General features: G+C 48.7%; 1 protein-coding gene across 1 annotated transcript in view; it reads left to right on the top strand.

The window, feature by feature from the left end:
- The window catches only part of csmd2 (CUB and Sushi multiple domains 2), an 895,829-nt gene that overhangs the window by 728,882 nt on the left and 151,919 nt on the right, over window positions 1–15,028 (top strand). The window contains 1 exon segment of the mRNA XM_031789283.1: window positions 579–767. Coding sequence (XP_031645143.1) covers window positions 579–767 — 189 coding nt within the window.

Raw genomic sequence — 15,028 nt, forward strand, 5'->3', positions numbered from 1 at the left:
CTAACAACCAATATCATGACAGCCCCCCCCCCTAACAACCAATATCATGACAGCCCCCCCCCCCTAACAACCAATATCATGACAGCCCCCCCCCCTAACAACCAATATCATGACAGCCCCCCGCCCCCCCCTAACAACCAATATCATGACAGCCCCCCCCCCCCCCTAACAACCAATATCATGACAGCCCCCCGCCCCCCCCTAACAACCAATATCATGACAGCCCCCCCCCCCCCCTAACAACCAATATCATGACAGCCCCCCCCCCCTAACAACCAATATCATGACAGCCCCCCCCCCCTAACAACCAATATCATGACAGCCCCCCCCCCCCCTAACAACCAATATCATGACAGCCCCCCCCCCCCCTAACAACCTTCTCTTATATTAACAATGTTTTCACCAACTTTTGAAACTTTTCAGACTTTTAAACATAATAGTTGTTATTTTGTTTATTAACAGCAGCGTATTGCAGCCCAGCTAGCAAACTGAGATTTAGTACAAATATTTCAATGTTCTTGTTGTTGTTGTTGTTGTTGTTGTGTTTTCATTAAATGCGGTTGTTTGTTTATCCACAGCGTCATACTGCAGCCCACCTAGCAACCCTCTCAATGGAACAGTCCACAGTCAGACAGGCACCAAGCTAGGCAGTACCCTGCGCTTCAGCTGTGACCAGGGCTTTCGTCTGATTGGCCAAAGCAGTGCCACCTGCACCCGCACCCCCCAGGGGATTTATATATGGAACGCCCCCGTACCGCTCTGCCAAGGTAAGGACATGAACCACAGGGGATCTAAACATGGAACGCCCCCGTACAGCTCTGCCAAGGTAAGGACATGAACCACAGGGGATCTAAACATGGAACGCCCCCGTACAGCTCTGCCAAGGTAAGGACATGAACCACAGGGGATCGAAACATGGAACGCCCCCATACCGCTCTGCCAAGGTATATGGAATTTGTCCCAATACTTTTTGTTCCCTAAAATGGGGGGACTTTGTACAAAAGTAATTTATAAACCGTTCGGAAAGAATTCAGACCCCTTGACTCTTTCCACATTTGTTACGTTACAGCTTTATTCTAAAATTTATTAAATAAAATAAATCCTCAATTTATACACAACCCCATGGAGATAAAGTGGAAACAGATGTATTAAAAATATTAAACTTACAGTGCCTTGCGAAAGTATTCGGCCCCCTTGAACTTTGCGACCTTTTGCCACATTTCAGGCTTCAAACATAAAGATATAAAACTGTATTTCTTTGTGAAGAATCAACAACAAGTGGGACACAACAAGTGGGACACAATCATGAAGTGGAACGACATTTATTGGATATTTCAAACTTTTTTAACAAATCAAAAACTGAAAAATTGGGCGTGCAAAATTATTCAGCCCCTTTACTTTCAGTGCAGCAAACTCTCTCCAGAAGTTCAGTGAGGATCTCTGAATGATCCAATGTTGACCTAAATGACTAATGATGATAAATACAATCCACCTGTGTGTAATAAAGTCTCCGTATAAATGCACCTGCACTGTGATAGTCTCAGAGGTCCGTTAAAAGCGCAGAGAGCATCATGAAGAACAAGGAACACACCAGGCAGGTCCGAGATACTGTTGTGAAGAAGTTTAAAGCCGGATTTGGATACAAAAAGATTTCCCAAGCTTTAAACATCCCAAGGAGCACTGTGCAAGCGATAATATTGAAATGGAAGGAGTATCAGACCACTGTATATTAAACAAATAACTTACTTACATACAGTGGGGAGAGCAAGTATTTGATACACTGGCGATTTTGCAGGTTTTCCTACTTACAAAGCACGTAGAGGTCTGTAATTGTTATCATAGGTACACTTGAACTGTGAGAGACGGAATCTAAAACAAAAATCCAGAAAATCACATTGTATGATTTTTAAGTAATTAATTTGCATTTTATTTCCATGACATAAGTATTTGATCACCTACCAACCAGTAAGAATTCCGGCTCTGTACCTATGATAAGAATTACAGACCTCTACATGCTTTGTAAGTAGGAAAACCTGCAAAATCGCCAGTGTATCAAATACTTGTTCTCCCCACTGTAAGTGTTCAGACTCTTCGGTATGAGGCTCAGTTGCATCCTGTTTCCATTGATCATCCTTGAGATGTTTCTACAACTTGATTGGAGTCCACCTGTGGTAAATTCAATTGATTGGACATGATTTGGAAAGGCTCACATCTATATAAGGTCCCACAGTTGACAGTACATGGTAGAGCAAAAACCAAACCATGAGGTCGAAGGAATTGTCCGTAGAGCACTGAGACAGGATTGTGTCGAGGCACAGATCTGGTAAAAGGTACCAAAAAATGTCTGCAGCCTTGAAGGTCCCCAAGAACACAGTGGCCTCCATCATTCTTAAATGGAAGAAGTTTGGAACCACCAGGACTCTTCCTAGAGCTGGCCGTCTGGCCAAACTTAGCAATCGGGGGAGAAAGGCCTTGGTCTGGGAGATGACCAAGAACCCGATGGTCACTCTGACAGAGGTCTAGAGTTCCTCCTTTGAGATGGGAGAACCTTCCAGAAGGACAACCATTTATGCAGCACTCCACAAATCAGGCCTTTATGGTAGAGTAGCCAGCCGGAAGCCACTACTCAGTAAAAGGCACATTGCAGCCCACTTGGAGTTTTACAAAAGGCACCTAAAGGACTCTCAGACCAGAAGAAACAAGATTCTACTCAGTCTGATGAAACTCAGTCTGATGAAACCAAGATTGAACTATTTGGTCTGAATGCCAAGCGTCACGTTTGGAGGAAACCTGGCACCATCCCTACAGTGAAGCATGGTGGTGGCAGCATCACGTCTGGAGCAAACCTGGCACCATCCCGTTGGGATGTTTTTCAGCGGCAGGATTGAGGGATGGTATCAAGGGAAAGCTGAACGGAGCAAAGTACAGAGAGATCCTTGAGGAAAACCTGCTCCAGAGCGCTCAGGACCTCAGACTGGGACGAAGGTTCACCCGCCAACAGGACAACGACCCTAAGCACACAACCAAGACAACGCAGGAGTGGCTTCAGGACAAGTCTCTGAATGTCCTTGAGTGGCCGCGCCACAGCCCAGACTTGAACCCAATTGAATATCTCTGGAGAGACCTGAAAATAGCTATGCAGCGACGCTCCCCATCCAACCTGACAGAGCCTGGGAGGATGTGTAGAGTACAATCGGAGAAACACCCCAAAAACAGGTGTGCTAAGCTTGTAGCGTCATACCCAATACGACTCGAGGCTGTAATCGCTGCCAAAGGTACTTCAACAAAGTACAGAGTAAAGGGTCTGAATACTTATGTAAATGTAAAATATTTTCTTTATATATACATTTGCAAAAATGTCTATAAACCTGTTTTTCCTTTGTCATTGTTGGGGTATTGTGTGTAGATTGTTGAGGAAACAAAACTATTTAATACGTTTTATAATAAGTAAAAGTAAAGAAATGTGGAAAAAGTCAAGAGGTCTGAATACTTTCTGAATGCACTGCATATTTAATGAATACAACTATTTCGATGGAAGTGATGGTCTACTCAGTTTCTTTGAGGCTTCTGTGCAAGTTTTTACCTCAACCACTTAGCACTTAATTGGCCAAAATTGGTCAAACTCAGTGGCTGATTCAAAGGAAGAAATGGAAGCCACTTCAACATGCTGCCTAGACATTAGGGCTTCAGACATAAACTCTTTTCAGGTCTTTCAATGATAATTATTTAAAGAAAATTCACAGATCGTCATTGTAAAAGGGTTTAAAAACTGTTTCGCATGCTTGTTCAATGAACCATTGGGGCGACAAGTAGCCTAGTGGTTTGAGTGTTGGACTTGTAACCGAAAGGTTGCAAGATCGAATCCCCTAACACTTATACAGTTACTCTGGGAATAGGGACCAGCTGTGCGTAATGAAAGTTCCGGAGGGTTCGGTGACAGTTGCGTAACTCTGCAGGTGTGGGTAAAAAAAAAATCCAGTACATTCATCTTAAGCCATCCGCAAAACACCAGTCTCAACGTCAACAGTGAAGAGGCGACTCCGGGATGTTATCCTTCTAGGCAGAGTTGCAAAAAAAAAATGCCATATCTCAGACTTGCCAAAAATATATATATATATTAAGATGGGGAAAAAAACAGACACTGGTCACGGGTACTATTTAATGAAGCTGCCAGTTGAGGACTTGTGAGGTGTCTTGTTTCTCTAATGTACTTTTCTTCTTGCTCTGTTGTGCACCGGGGCCTCCCGCTCTTTCTATTCTGATCAATTAGCCTTTTAAAATGATAAACTTGGATTAGCTAACACAACGTGCCATTGGAACACAGAAGTGATAGTTGCTGATAATGGGTCCTCTGTACCCCTATGTAGATATTCCATTAAACATTCTGCTGTTTCCAGCTACAATAGTCATTTACAACATTAACAATGTCTACACTGTATTTCTGATCAATTTGATGTCATTTTAATGGACAACTCTTGAACAGTAGTGTACATATTCTTCTCTGTTTCAGCACCAATTGGTAGATGAAGAAAATACTGTAATCTTGTAGATTATCTAGGTTTTGGAAATCTGAATCATAAAAAACAGGTTTTGGGGAGCCTTTACACACTAAAGAAAATAAAAAGTGGTTTAATTAGTTCTGAAAATTTAACCCATCAAATCAAATACAAAACAACAGATGTAAACTAACATTGAAGTTTCCCGACAATTCAGAGAGAAAAAGAGAAATAATATAAACACAATAACACAAAGAATAAATCCACAATGAGTATCGATAACGTGGCTACGCAGTACCAGCACCGAGTCAATGAGCAGGGGTACGAGGCTATGTACACGCAGTACCAGCACCGAGTCAATGAGCAGGGGTACGAGGCTACGCAGTACCAGCACCGAGTCAATGAGCAGGGGTACGAGGCTATGTACACGCAGTACCAGCACCGAGTCAATGAGCAGGGGTACGAGGCTATGTACACGCAGTACCAGCACCGATTCAATGAGCAGGGGTACGAGGCTACGCAGTACCAGCACCGAGTCAATGAGCAGGGGTACGAGGCTATGTACACGCAGTACCAGTACCGAGTCAATGAGCAGGGGTACGAGGCTATGTACACGCAGTACCAGCACAGAGTCAATGAGCAGGGGTACGTGGCTATGTACACGCAGTACCAGCACCGAGTCAATGAGCAGGGGTACGTGGCTATGTACACGCAGTACCAGCACCGAGTCAATGAGCAGGGGTACGTGGCTATGTACACGCAGTACCAGCACCGAGTCAAATGAGCAGGGGTACGAGGCTATGTACACGCAGTACCAGTACCGAGTCAATGAGCAGGGGTACGTGGCTATGTACACGCAGTACCAGCACCGAGTCAATGAGCAGGGGTACGTGGCTATGTACACGCAGTACCAGCACCGAGTCAATGAGCAGGGGTACGAGGCTACGCAGTACCAGCACCGAGTCAATGAGCAGGGGTACGTGGCTATGTACACGCAGTACCAGCACCGAGTCAATGAGCAGGGGTACGTGGCTATGTACACGCAGTACCAGCACCGAGTCAATGAGCAGGGGTACGAGGCTATGTACACGCAGTACCAGCACCGAGTCAATGAGCAGGGGTACAAGGCTATGTACACGCAGTACCAGCACCGAGTCAATGAGCAGGGGTACGTGGCTATGTACACGCAGTACCAGCACCGAGTCAATGAGCAGGGGTACGTGGCTATGTACACGCAGTACCAGCACCGAGTCAATGAGCAGGGGTACGAGGTCATTGAGGTAGGGGTTGTAACGAGTCAATGAGCAGGGGTACGAGGTAATTGAGGTAGGAGTTGTACCGAGTCAATGAGCAGGGGTACGAGGTAATTGAGGTAGGGGTTGTAACGAGTCAATGAGCAGGGGTACGAGGTAATTGAGGTAGGGGTTGTAATGAGTTAATGAGCAGGGGTATGAGGTAATTGAGGTAGGGGTTGTAACGAGTCAATGAGCAGGGGTACGAGGTAATTGAGGTAGGGGTTGTACCGAGTCAATGAGCAGGGGTACGAGGTCATTGAGGTAGGGGTTGTACCGAGTCAATGAGCAGGGGTACGAGGTAATTGAGGTAGGGGTTGTAACGAGTCAATGAGCAGGGGTACGAGGTCATTGAGGTAGGGGTTGTAACGAGTCAATGAGCAGGGGTACGAGGTAATTGAGGTAGGGGTTGTAACGAGTCAATGAGCAGGGGTACGAGGTAATTGAGGTAGGGGTTGTAACGAGTCAATGAGCAGGGGTACGAGGTCATTGAGGTAGGGGTTGTAACGAGTCAATGAGCAGGGGTACGAGGTAATTGAGGTAGGGGTTGTAACGAGTCAATGAGCAGGGGTACGAGGTAATTGAGGTAGGGGTTGTAACGAGTCAATGAGCAGGGGTACGAGGTAATTGAGGTAGGGGTTGTACCGAGTCAATGAGCAGGGGTACGAGGTAATTGAGGTAGATATGTATTAATAGGGGTAGTGGTTGTAATGGGGTTGTACCGGGGTTGTACCGGGGGTTGTATCGGGGTTGTAAACAGGGTTGTAACGAGTGCGCTGAAAGTCAGAAAGAAAGTTCAGGGAGTGTTACATTTTTAAAAAAAATAAACAATGAACACGAAACACAAACAACACACCGACATGAAAACAGAGTCAATAACACCTGAGGAAAGAACAAAGGGGAGTGACAGATATAGGGAAGATAATCAAGGAGGTGATGGAGTCCAGGTGAGTGACAGATATAGGGAAGATAATCAAGGAGGTGACGGGAGTCCAGGTGAGTGACAGATATAGGGGAGATAATCAAGGAGGTGATGGAGTCCAGGTGAGTGACAGATATAGGGAAGATAATCAAGGAGGTGATGGAGTCCAGGTGAGTGTCATGAGGTGCAGGTGCACGAGACGATGGTGACAGGTGTGCGGGATAATCAGCAGCCTGATGACCTAGAGGCCGGAGAGGGAGTATACGTGACAGGGCTAAAGTGACTTGTCAACAGGATAGATTATAAACGGTAGCAGCAGCGCATGTAATGAGTCGAAAGAGTTAGAGGTGACAAGGGTCAAACCAGATAGTTTAACCAAAAGCTACCCAGACTATCTCAGATTCAGATCAACTCTATTATTCATTTGGTCATGTGCCTAATAAGACAGTACACAAAACATGAAAACACAGAAACTACACAATATAATTAACTAGAAGTGCTTTAGCTACACATTGAAAGTGAATGTGCAGTATGCTGTATATTGGAGGGATCATCAGACTATCCATCTACAGCCTAATGGCTGATGGTATAAAACAGTCCCCATATCCGTCTGTTTTCATTTTCTTTTGAAGAAGTCTTCCCTCTTGCCCGGCTGCTGTGACTCAGTTTTGAGTCTGTCTTGTAAAATGCTTTAAAGATGTAGAAGGGTGAGTTTGGTGTACAGTACTTCCCGCCGTCTTAGTCGAGCGCTGAAGCTTGACTTGGTCTCGCATGTTCACAAACACAAAGGACAACACACTCTGCAGGTCGGATTTATAGAACATTTGTAAGATATCGAGGTTGAAAGAAAAAACAATCTCTGTTGCAACTTCCAGGTCATCGGCGCAGGCCGTCGTCAGGGCCGTCGTCAGGGCCGTCGTCAGGGCCGTCGTCAGGGCCGTCGTCAGGGCCGCCCAGTCAGTGGATTCAAAACAGTCCTGGTGGTCTTCTGTCTCTTCAGGAGTGTAACATATTGCTGATGTGATGGTAAATGTTCAGGTAGATTGCACATGTTAAAGTCTCCCATGATCAGATGTTTATGCTTCAGGTGACTCTGTTTTCCACCTGGGATACAAGGTCATGAATCAAGTCGGCAGCTATTCGGGTGTGAATGGAGGGGGCTATGTAGACAATAAATAGTCAGCCTGATTTATTTCCAATGGCAGGTTGTACGGCCGTCGGTTTAGAGCAAGAAGTTCAATATCTTTAGTACAGACCTTGTGCTTAGTTTTAATGTGGGCAGGACTGCAATATTTCTTGTTGATGAATGCACAAATTCCACTGTCTTTTCTCTTACCAGAGTTGATGTTTCGGTCCATTCTAACGATTGTGTAGCCATCCAGCTACACAGCGGAGGAGGGATCCTGTTCCGTAAGCTCAGGTCTCAGGTCTCAGGTCTCAGGTCCCAGGTCCCAGGTCTCAGGTCTCAGGTCCCAGGTCTCAGGTCTCAGGTCTCAGGTCTCAGGTCCCAGGTCCTAGGTCCCAGGTTTCAGGTCCCAGGTTTCAGGTCCCAGGTCCCAGGTCTCAGGTCCTAGGTCCCAGGTCCCAGGTCCCAGGTCTCAAGTCTCAGGTCTCAGGTCTCAGGTCCCAGGTCTCAGGACTCAGGTCCCAGGTCCCAGATCTCAGGTCTCAGGTCCCAGGTCCCAGGTCTCAGGTCTCAGGTCCCAGGTTTCAGGTCCCAGGTCCCAGGTCTCAGGTCTCAGGTCCCAGGTCCCAGGTCACAGGTCCCAGGTCCCAAGTCACAGGTCTCATGTCCCAGGTCTCAGGTCCCAGGTCCCATGTTTCAGGTCCCAGGTCCTAGGTCTCAGGTCCCAGGTCTCAGGTCTCAGGTCCCAGGTCCCAGGTCCCAGGTTTCAGGTTCCAGGTCCCAGGTCCCAGGTCTCAGGTCCCAGGTCCCAGGTCCCAGGTCCCAGGTCCCAGGTTTCAGGTTCCAGGTCCCAGGTCCCAGGTCTCAGGTCCCAGGTCCCAGGTCCCAGGTCCCAGGTCTCAGGTCTCAGGTCTCAGGTCCCAGGTCTCAGGTCTCAGGTCCCAGGTCTCAGGTCCCAGGTCCCAGGTCTCAGGTCCCAGGTCCCAGGTCCCAGGTCTCAGGTCCCAGGTCTCAGGTCTCAGGTTTCAGGTCCCAGGTCCCAGGTCTCAGGTCTCAGGTCCCAGGTTTCAGGTCCCAGGTCCCAGGTCCCAGGTCTCAGGTCCCAGGTCCCAGGTCCCAGGTCACAGGTCCCAGGTCCCAAGTCACAGGTCTCAGGTCTCAGGTCCCAGGTCACAGGTCTCATGTCCCAGGTCTCAGGTCACAGGTCCCAGGTCCCAAGTCACAGGTCTCATGTCCCAGGTCCCATGTTTCAGGTCCCAGGTCCTAGGTCTCAGGTCCCAGGTCTCAGGTCTCAGGTCCCAGGTCCCAGGTCCCAGGTTTCAGGTTCCAGGTCCCAGGTCCCAGGTCTCAGGTCCCAGGTCCCAGGTCCCAGGTCTCAGGTCTCAGGTCTCAGGTCCCAGGTCTCAGGTCTCAGGTCCCAGGTCTCAGGTCCCAGGTCCCAGGTCCCAGGTCTCAGGTCTCAGGTCCCAGGTCCCAGGTCCCAGGTCTCAGGTCTCAGGTCTCAGGTCTCAGGTCCCAGGTCCCAGGTTTCAGGTCCCAGGTCCCAGGTCTCAGGTCCCAGGTCCCAGGTCACAGGTCCCAGGTCCCAAGTCACAGGTCTCAGGTCCCAGGTCCCATGTTTCAGGTCCCAGGTCTCAGGTCTCAGGTCCCAGGTCCCAGGTTTCAGGTTCCAGGTCCCAGGTCTCAGGTCTCAGGTCCCAGGTCCCAGGTCACAGGTCCCAAGTCACAGGTCTCAGGTCCCAGGTCCCATGTTTCAGGTCCCAGGTCTCAGGTCTCAGGTCCCAGGTCCCAGGTCCCAGGTCCCAGGTCACAAGTCACAGGTCCCAGGTCTCAGGTCTCAGGTCCCAGGTCCCATGTTTCAGGTCTCAGGTCCCAGATCGCAGGTTTCAGGTCCCAGGTCCCAGGTCTCAGGTCTCAGGTCCCAGGTCCCAGGTCACAGGTCCCAGGTCCCAAGTCACAGGTCTCATGTCCCAGGTCTCAGGTCCCAGGTCCCATGTTTCAGGTCCCAGGTCCTAGGTCTCAGGTCCCAGGTCTCAGGTCTCAGGTCCCAGGTCCCAGGTCCCAGGTTTCAGGTTCCAGGTCCCAGGTCCCAGGTCTCAGGTCCCAGGTCCCAGGTCCCAGGTCCCAGGTCCCAGGTTTCAGGTTCCAGGTCCCAGGTCCCAGGTCTCAGGTCCCAGGTCCCAGGTCCCAGGTCCCAGGTCTCAGGTCTCAGGTCTCAGGTCCCAGGTCTCAGGTCTCAGGTCCCAGGTCTCAGGTCCCAGGTCCCAGGTCTCAGGTCCCAGGTCCCAGGTCCCAGGTCTCAGGTCCCAGGTCTCAGGTCTCAGGTTTCAGGTCCCAGGTCCCAGGTCTCAGGTCTCAGGTCCCAGGTTTCAGGTCCCAGGTCCCAGGTCCCAGGTCTCAGGTCCCAGGTCCCAGGTCACAGGTCCCAGGTCCCAAGTCACAGGTCTCAGGTCTCAGGTCCCAGGTCACAGGTCTCATGTCCCAGGTCTCAGGTCACAGGTCCCAGGTCCCAAGTCACAGGTCTCATGTCCCAGGTCTCAGGTCCCAGGTCCCATGTTTCAGGTCCCAGGTCCTAGGTCTCAGGTCCCAGGTCTCAGGTCTCAGGTCTCAGGTCCCAGGTCCCAGGTCCCAGGTTTCAGGTTCCAGGTCCCAGGTCCCAGGTCTCAGGTCCCAGGTCCCAGGTCCCAGGTCTCAGGTCTCAGGTCTCAGGTCCCAGGTCTCAGGTCTCAGGTCCCAGGTCTCAGGTCCCAGGTCCCAGGTCCCAGGTCTCAGGTCTCAGGTCCCAGGTCCCAGGTCCCAGGTCTCAGGTCTCAGGTCTCAGGTCTCAGGTCCCAGGTCCCAGGTTTCAGGTCCCAGGTCCCAGGTCTCAGGTCCCAGGTCCCAGGTCACAGGTCCCAGGTCCCAAGTCACAGGTCTCAGGTCCCAGGTCCCATGTTTCAGGTCCCAGGTCTCAGGTCTCAGGTCCCAGGTCCCAGGTTTCAGGTTCCAGGTCCCAGGTCTCAGGTCTCAGGTCCCAGGTCCCAGGTCACAGGTCCCAAGTCACAGGTCTCAGGTCCCAGGTCCCATGTTTCAGGTCCCAGGTCTCAGGTCTCAGGTCCCAGGTCCCAGGTCCCAGGTCCCAGGTCACAAGTCACAGGTCCCAGGTCTCAGGTCTCAGGTCCCAGGTCCCATGTTTCAGGTCTCAGGTCCCAGATCGCAGGTCTCAGGTCCCAGGTCCCATGTTTCAGGTCCCAGGTCTCAGGTCTCAGGTCCCAGGTCCCAGGTCACAGGTCCCAGGTCCCAAGTCACAGGTCCCAGGTCTCAGGTCTCAGGTCCCAGGTCCCATGTTTCAGGTCTCAGGTCCCAGATCGCAGGTCTCAGGTCCCAGGTCCCATGTTTCAGGTCTCAGGTCCCAGATCGCAGGTCTCAGGTCCCAGGTCCCATGTTTCAGGTCTCAGGTCCCAGGTCCCAGGTCCCAGGTCTCAGGTCCCAGGTCCCAGGTCCCAGGTCTCAGGACCCAGGTCTCAGACCTCTGACAGATCAGATCAGGGTACAAGCCCGTAACTCCTCAGTCTAATTCCTTTCTACATGTCCATGCATAATAGATGGAAGAGGTTTTCTGAAGGGCTGTTTATTTTAAATTCCTCCTCTTCTGCCAGGCTTCCTTGGTTTTAGATGCCTTTTATTGGGAACATGTTGTATTGATGGGGGTGTTCCAGTGTAGACCTGCAGCAAAGGGAGATTAAGCAGGACATCCCTTGTGTATGATATCTGCGGTTGTGGATCGCTGTACCCATTGACTGTTAGTTCGACAGCTTGTTAAAACTAACAGTCAAAGTACTGCTATTTGCCTCATTATTATGATTTTTTTTATAACCAGGTAGGCCAGTTGAGAAGCAGTTCTCATTTTACAACTGCGACCTGCGATTTATTAGCTATACGATTTAATAACACTTAAAACTTAGTTGTTTGAGGTGAATCGCAACTTTAAAACACTTCAATAGAAAAAAATAACACACACGGAAGGGACCATGTTGCTGTAAGAACAGACACCTTCCCTTTAAATATGGACCATGTTGCTGTAAGAACAGACACCTTCCCTTTAAATATGGACCATGTTGCTGTAAGAACAGACACCTTCCCTTTAAATATGGACCATGTTGCTGTAAGAACAGACACCTTCCCTTTAAATATGGACCATGTTGCTGTAAGAACAGACACCTTCCCTTTAAATATGGACCATGTTGCTGTAAGAACAGACACCTTCCCTTTAAATATGGACCATGTTGCTGTAAGAACAGACACCTTCCCTTTAAATATGGACCATGTTGCTGTAAGAACAGACACCTTCCCTTTAAATATGGACCATGTTGCTGTAAGAACAGACACCTTCCCTTTAAATATGGACCATGTTGCTGTAAGAACAGACACCTTCCCTTTAAATATGGATCCTTCTGATGGGGGGTAGAAGCACTTCCCTTAAATATGGATCATTCTGATGGGGGGGGGGGGGGGGTAGAAGCACTTCCCTTTAAATATAGATCATTCTGATGGGGGGTAGAAGCACTTCCCTTTAAATATGGATCCTTCTGATGGGGGGGGGGGGGGGTAGAAGCACTTCCCTTTAAATATGGATCCTTCTGATGGGGGGGGGTAGAAGCACTTCCCTTTAAATATGGATCCTTCTGATGGGGGGAGGGGTAGAAGCTGTTCCCTTTAAATATGGATCTTTCTGATGGGGGGGTAGAAGCACTTCCCTTTAAATATGGATCATTCTGATGGGGGGGGGGGTAGAAGCTGTTCCCTTTAAATATGGATCCTTCTGATGGGGGGGGTAGAAGCACTTCCCTTTAAATATGGATCCTTCTGATGGGGGGGTAGAAGCACTTCCCTTTAAATATGGATCATTCTGATGGGGGGGGGGGGTAGAAGCACTTCCCTTTAAATATGGATCATTCTGATGGGGGGTAGAAGCAGTTCCCTTTAAATATGGATCATTCTGATGGGGGGTAGAAGCTGTTCAGGGTCCTGTTGGTTCCAGACTTGGTGCGTCGATACTGCTTACTGTGCTACTGTTGGACGATTAGTGTATATAGAATTATATCAGGGAGAATAGTGTACAATAGTAGGCTATACCTTCGTCTATTACCTGCACTGACCATGGGACTGTGTGATGTCAAGTATTGCGCCTTGCGTCAGTTTCAACCTGTTACGGCTCGGTCTGCACTTCGCTCCATAACAATGTAATTATCCTACTTATCTGTTTTGTATTATCACCTGTTACTAATAATCCTCAGCAACAACCACACGGCCGTGACGGCGTTTACAGAGGAGGCAAATTAAGGTAAACTAAACAACGTCATTAAATGGAATGATAATCTAGGCTATACCATCTGAAGGGAACTAACAGTACATTGGGCTACCGATGGTTCAGAGGTCTAAGACACTGCATCTCAGTGCGTCACTACAGACCCTGGTTCAGAGGTCTAAGACACTGCATCTCAGTGCTAGAGGCGTCACTACAGACCCTGGTTCAGAGGTCTAAGTCACTGCATCTCAGTGCTAGAGGCGTCACTACAGACCCTGGTTCAGCGGTCTAAGACACTGCATCTCAGTGCTAGAGGCGTCACTACAGACCCTGGTTCAGCCGTCTAAGGCACTGCATCTCAGTGCTAGAGGCGTCACTACAGACCCTGGTTCAGTGGTCTAAGGCACTGCATCTCAGTGCTAGAGGCGTCACCACAGACCCTGGTTCGATTCTAGTCTGTATCACAACCGGCCGTGATTGGGAGTCCCATGGGGTGGCGCACAATTGGACCAGCGTCGTCTGTGTTAGTGTTTGGCCGGGGTAGGCCGTCATTGCAAATAATAATTTGTTCTTAACTGACTTGCCAAGTTAAATAAAGGTTAAAAGATATATATAAAAATATACAGTTGAATATGTGTGGTTATTAGTCTGACTGTCCATACTGATAGTGGTTCATATTTAACGCAATAGAAAAAGGAGACAGAGAAAGTCAGGCTAGTCTATAATTAAGACGTTTTAAAGTTAAAAGTCTGTACAACTTAAATTCTGCATGATTGCACAGCATTTCATCAACGTTACACGATCAAAGGTGATATGCTTCAGTTGGCTGCCTTATGACTCATTTCACGTTTGCCTCCAGCGATCATAAGGTAATTTAGGTCTAAAACATGTGTCCTTTGTATATTTCACATCTCATAACATATCACTAATTTACCCAGCCCTTATCAATAGCTCTGATAAATAGCTCTGATCGATAGCTCTGATCGATAGCTCTGATCGATAGCTCTGATCAATAGCTCTGATCAATAGCACTGATCAAGTTGTAAATGACAGTGTATGGAGAATGGTGTTATTTCTATCAAGAAAAATAAAGTAGATGCATTTTCCACTTGGAACCGGCAGGTTGGCTAGGCCTTATTCGTGGTTTCCTCGTGTTTAAAGGTGGTGGAATCAGGGTTAGAATACAGTGTATCAGCAGACACATTTATTCTCTCTCAACCCCAAATGTATAGCAGGTGAATACAAAGGTGTTCTCATGCTTATGTTGAAAGGTCAGAATATTGGTAGAGAGAAGTGCATTTAAAGGAAATGACATATTACATTATATTAGCTGGTTGGAATCCCCTAATGTGTTGATGGTAGTGTGGGTGGTGTGGGGGTCCTCTAATGTATTGATGGTGGTGTGGGTGGTGTGGGGTCCTCTAATGTATTGATGGTGGTGTGGGGGTCCTCTAATGTATTGATGGTGGTGTGGGGTCCTCTAATGTATTGATGGTGGTGTGGGGTCTTCTAATGTATTGATGGTAGTGTGGGGGTCCTCTAATGTATTGATGGTGGTGTGGGGGTCCTCTAATGTATTGATGGTGGTGTGTGGGTCCTCTAATGTATTGATGGTGGTGTGGGTGGTGTGGGGGTCCTCTAATGTATTGATGGAGGTGTGGGGGTCCTCTAATGTATTGATGGTGGTGTGGGTGGTTTGGGGGTCCTCTAATGTATTGATGGTGGTGTGGGGGTCCTCTAATGTATTGATGGTGGTGTGGGGGTCCTCTAATGTATTGATGGTGGTGTGGGGGTCCTCTAATGTATTGATGGTGGTGTGGGGGTCCTCTAATGTATTGATGGTGGTGTGGGTGGTGTGGGGTCATCTAATGTATTGATGGTGGTGTAGGGGTCCTCTAATGTGTT

Source organism: Oncorhynchus kisutch, linkage group LG14, assembly GCF_002021735.2.
Source record: "Oncorhynchus kisutch isolate 150728-3 linkage group LG14, Okis_V2, whole genome shotgun sequence".
Taxonomy (NCBI): domain Eukaryota; kingdom Metazoa; phylum Chordata; class Actinopteri; order Salmoniformes; family Salmonidae; genus Oncorhynchus; species Oncorhynchus kisutch.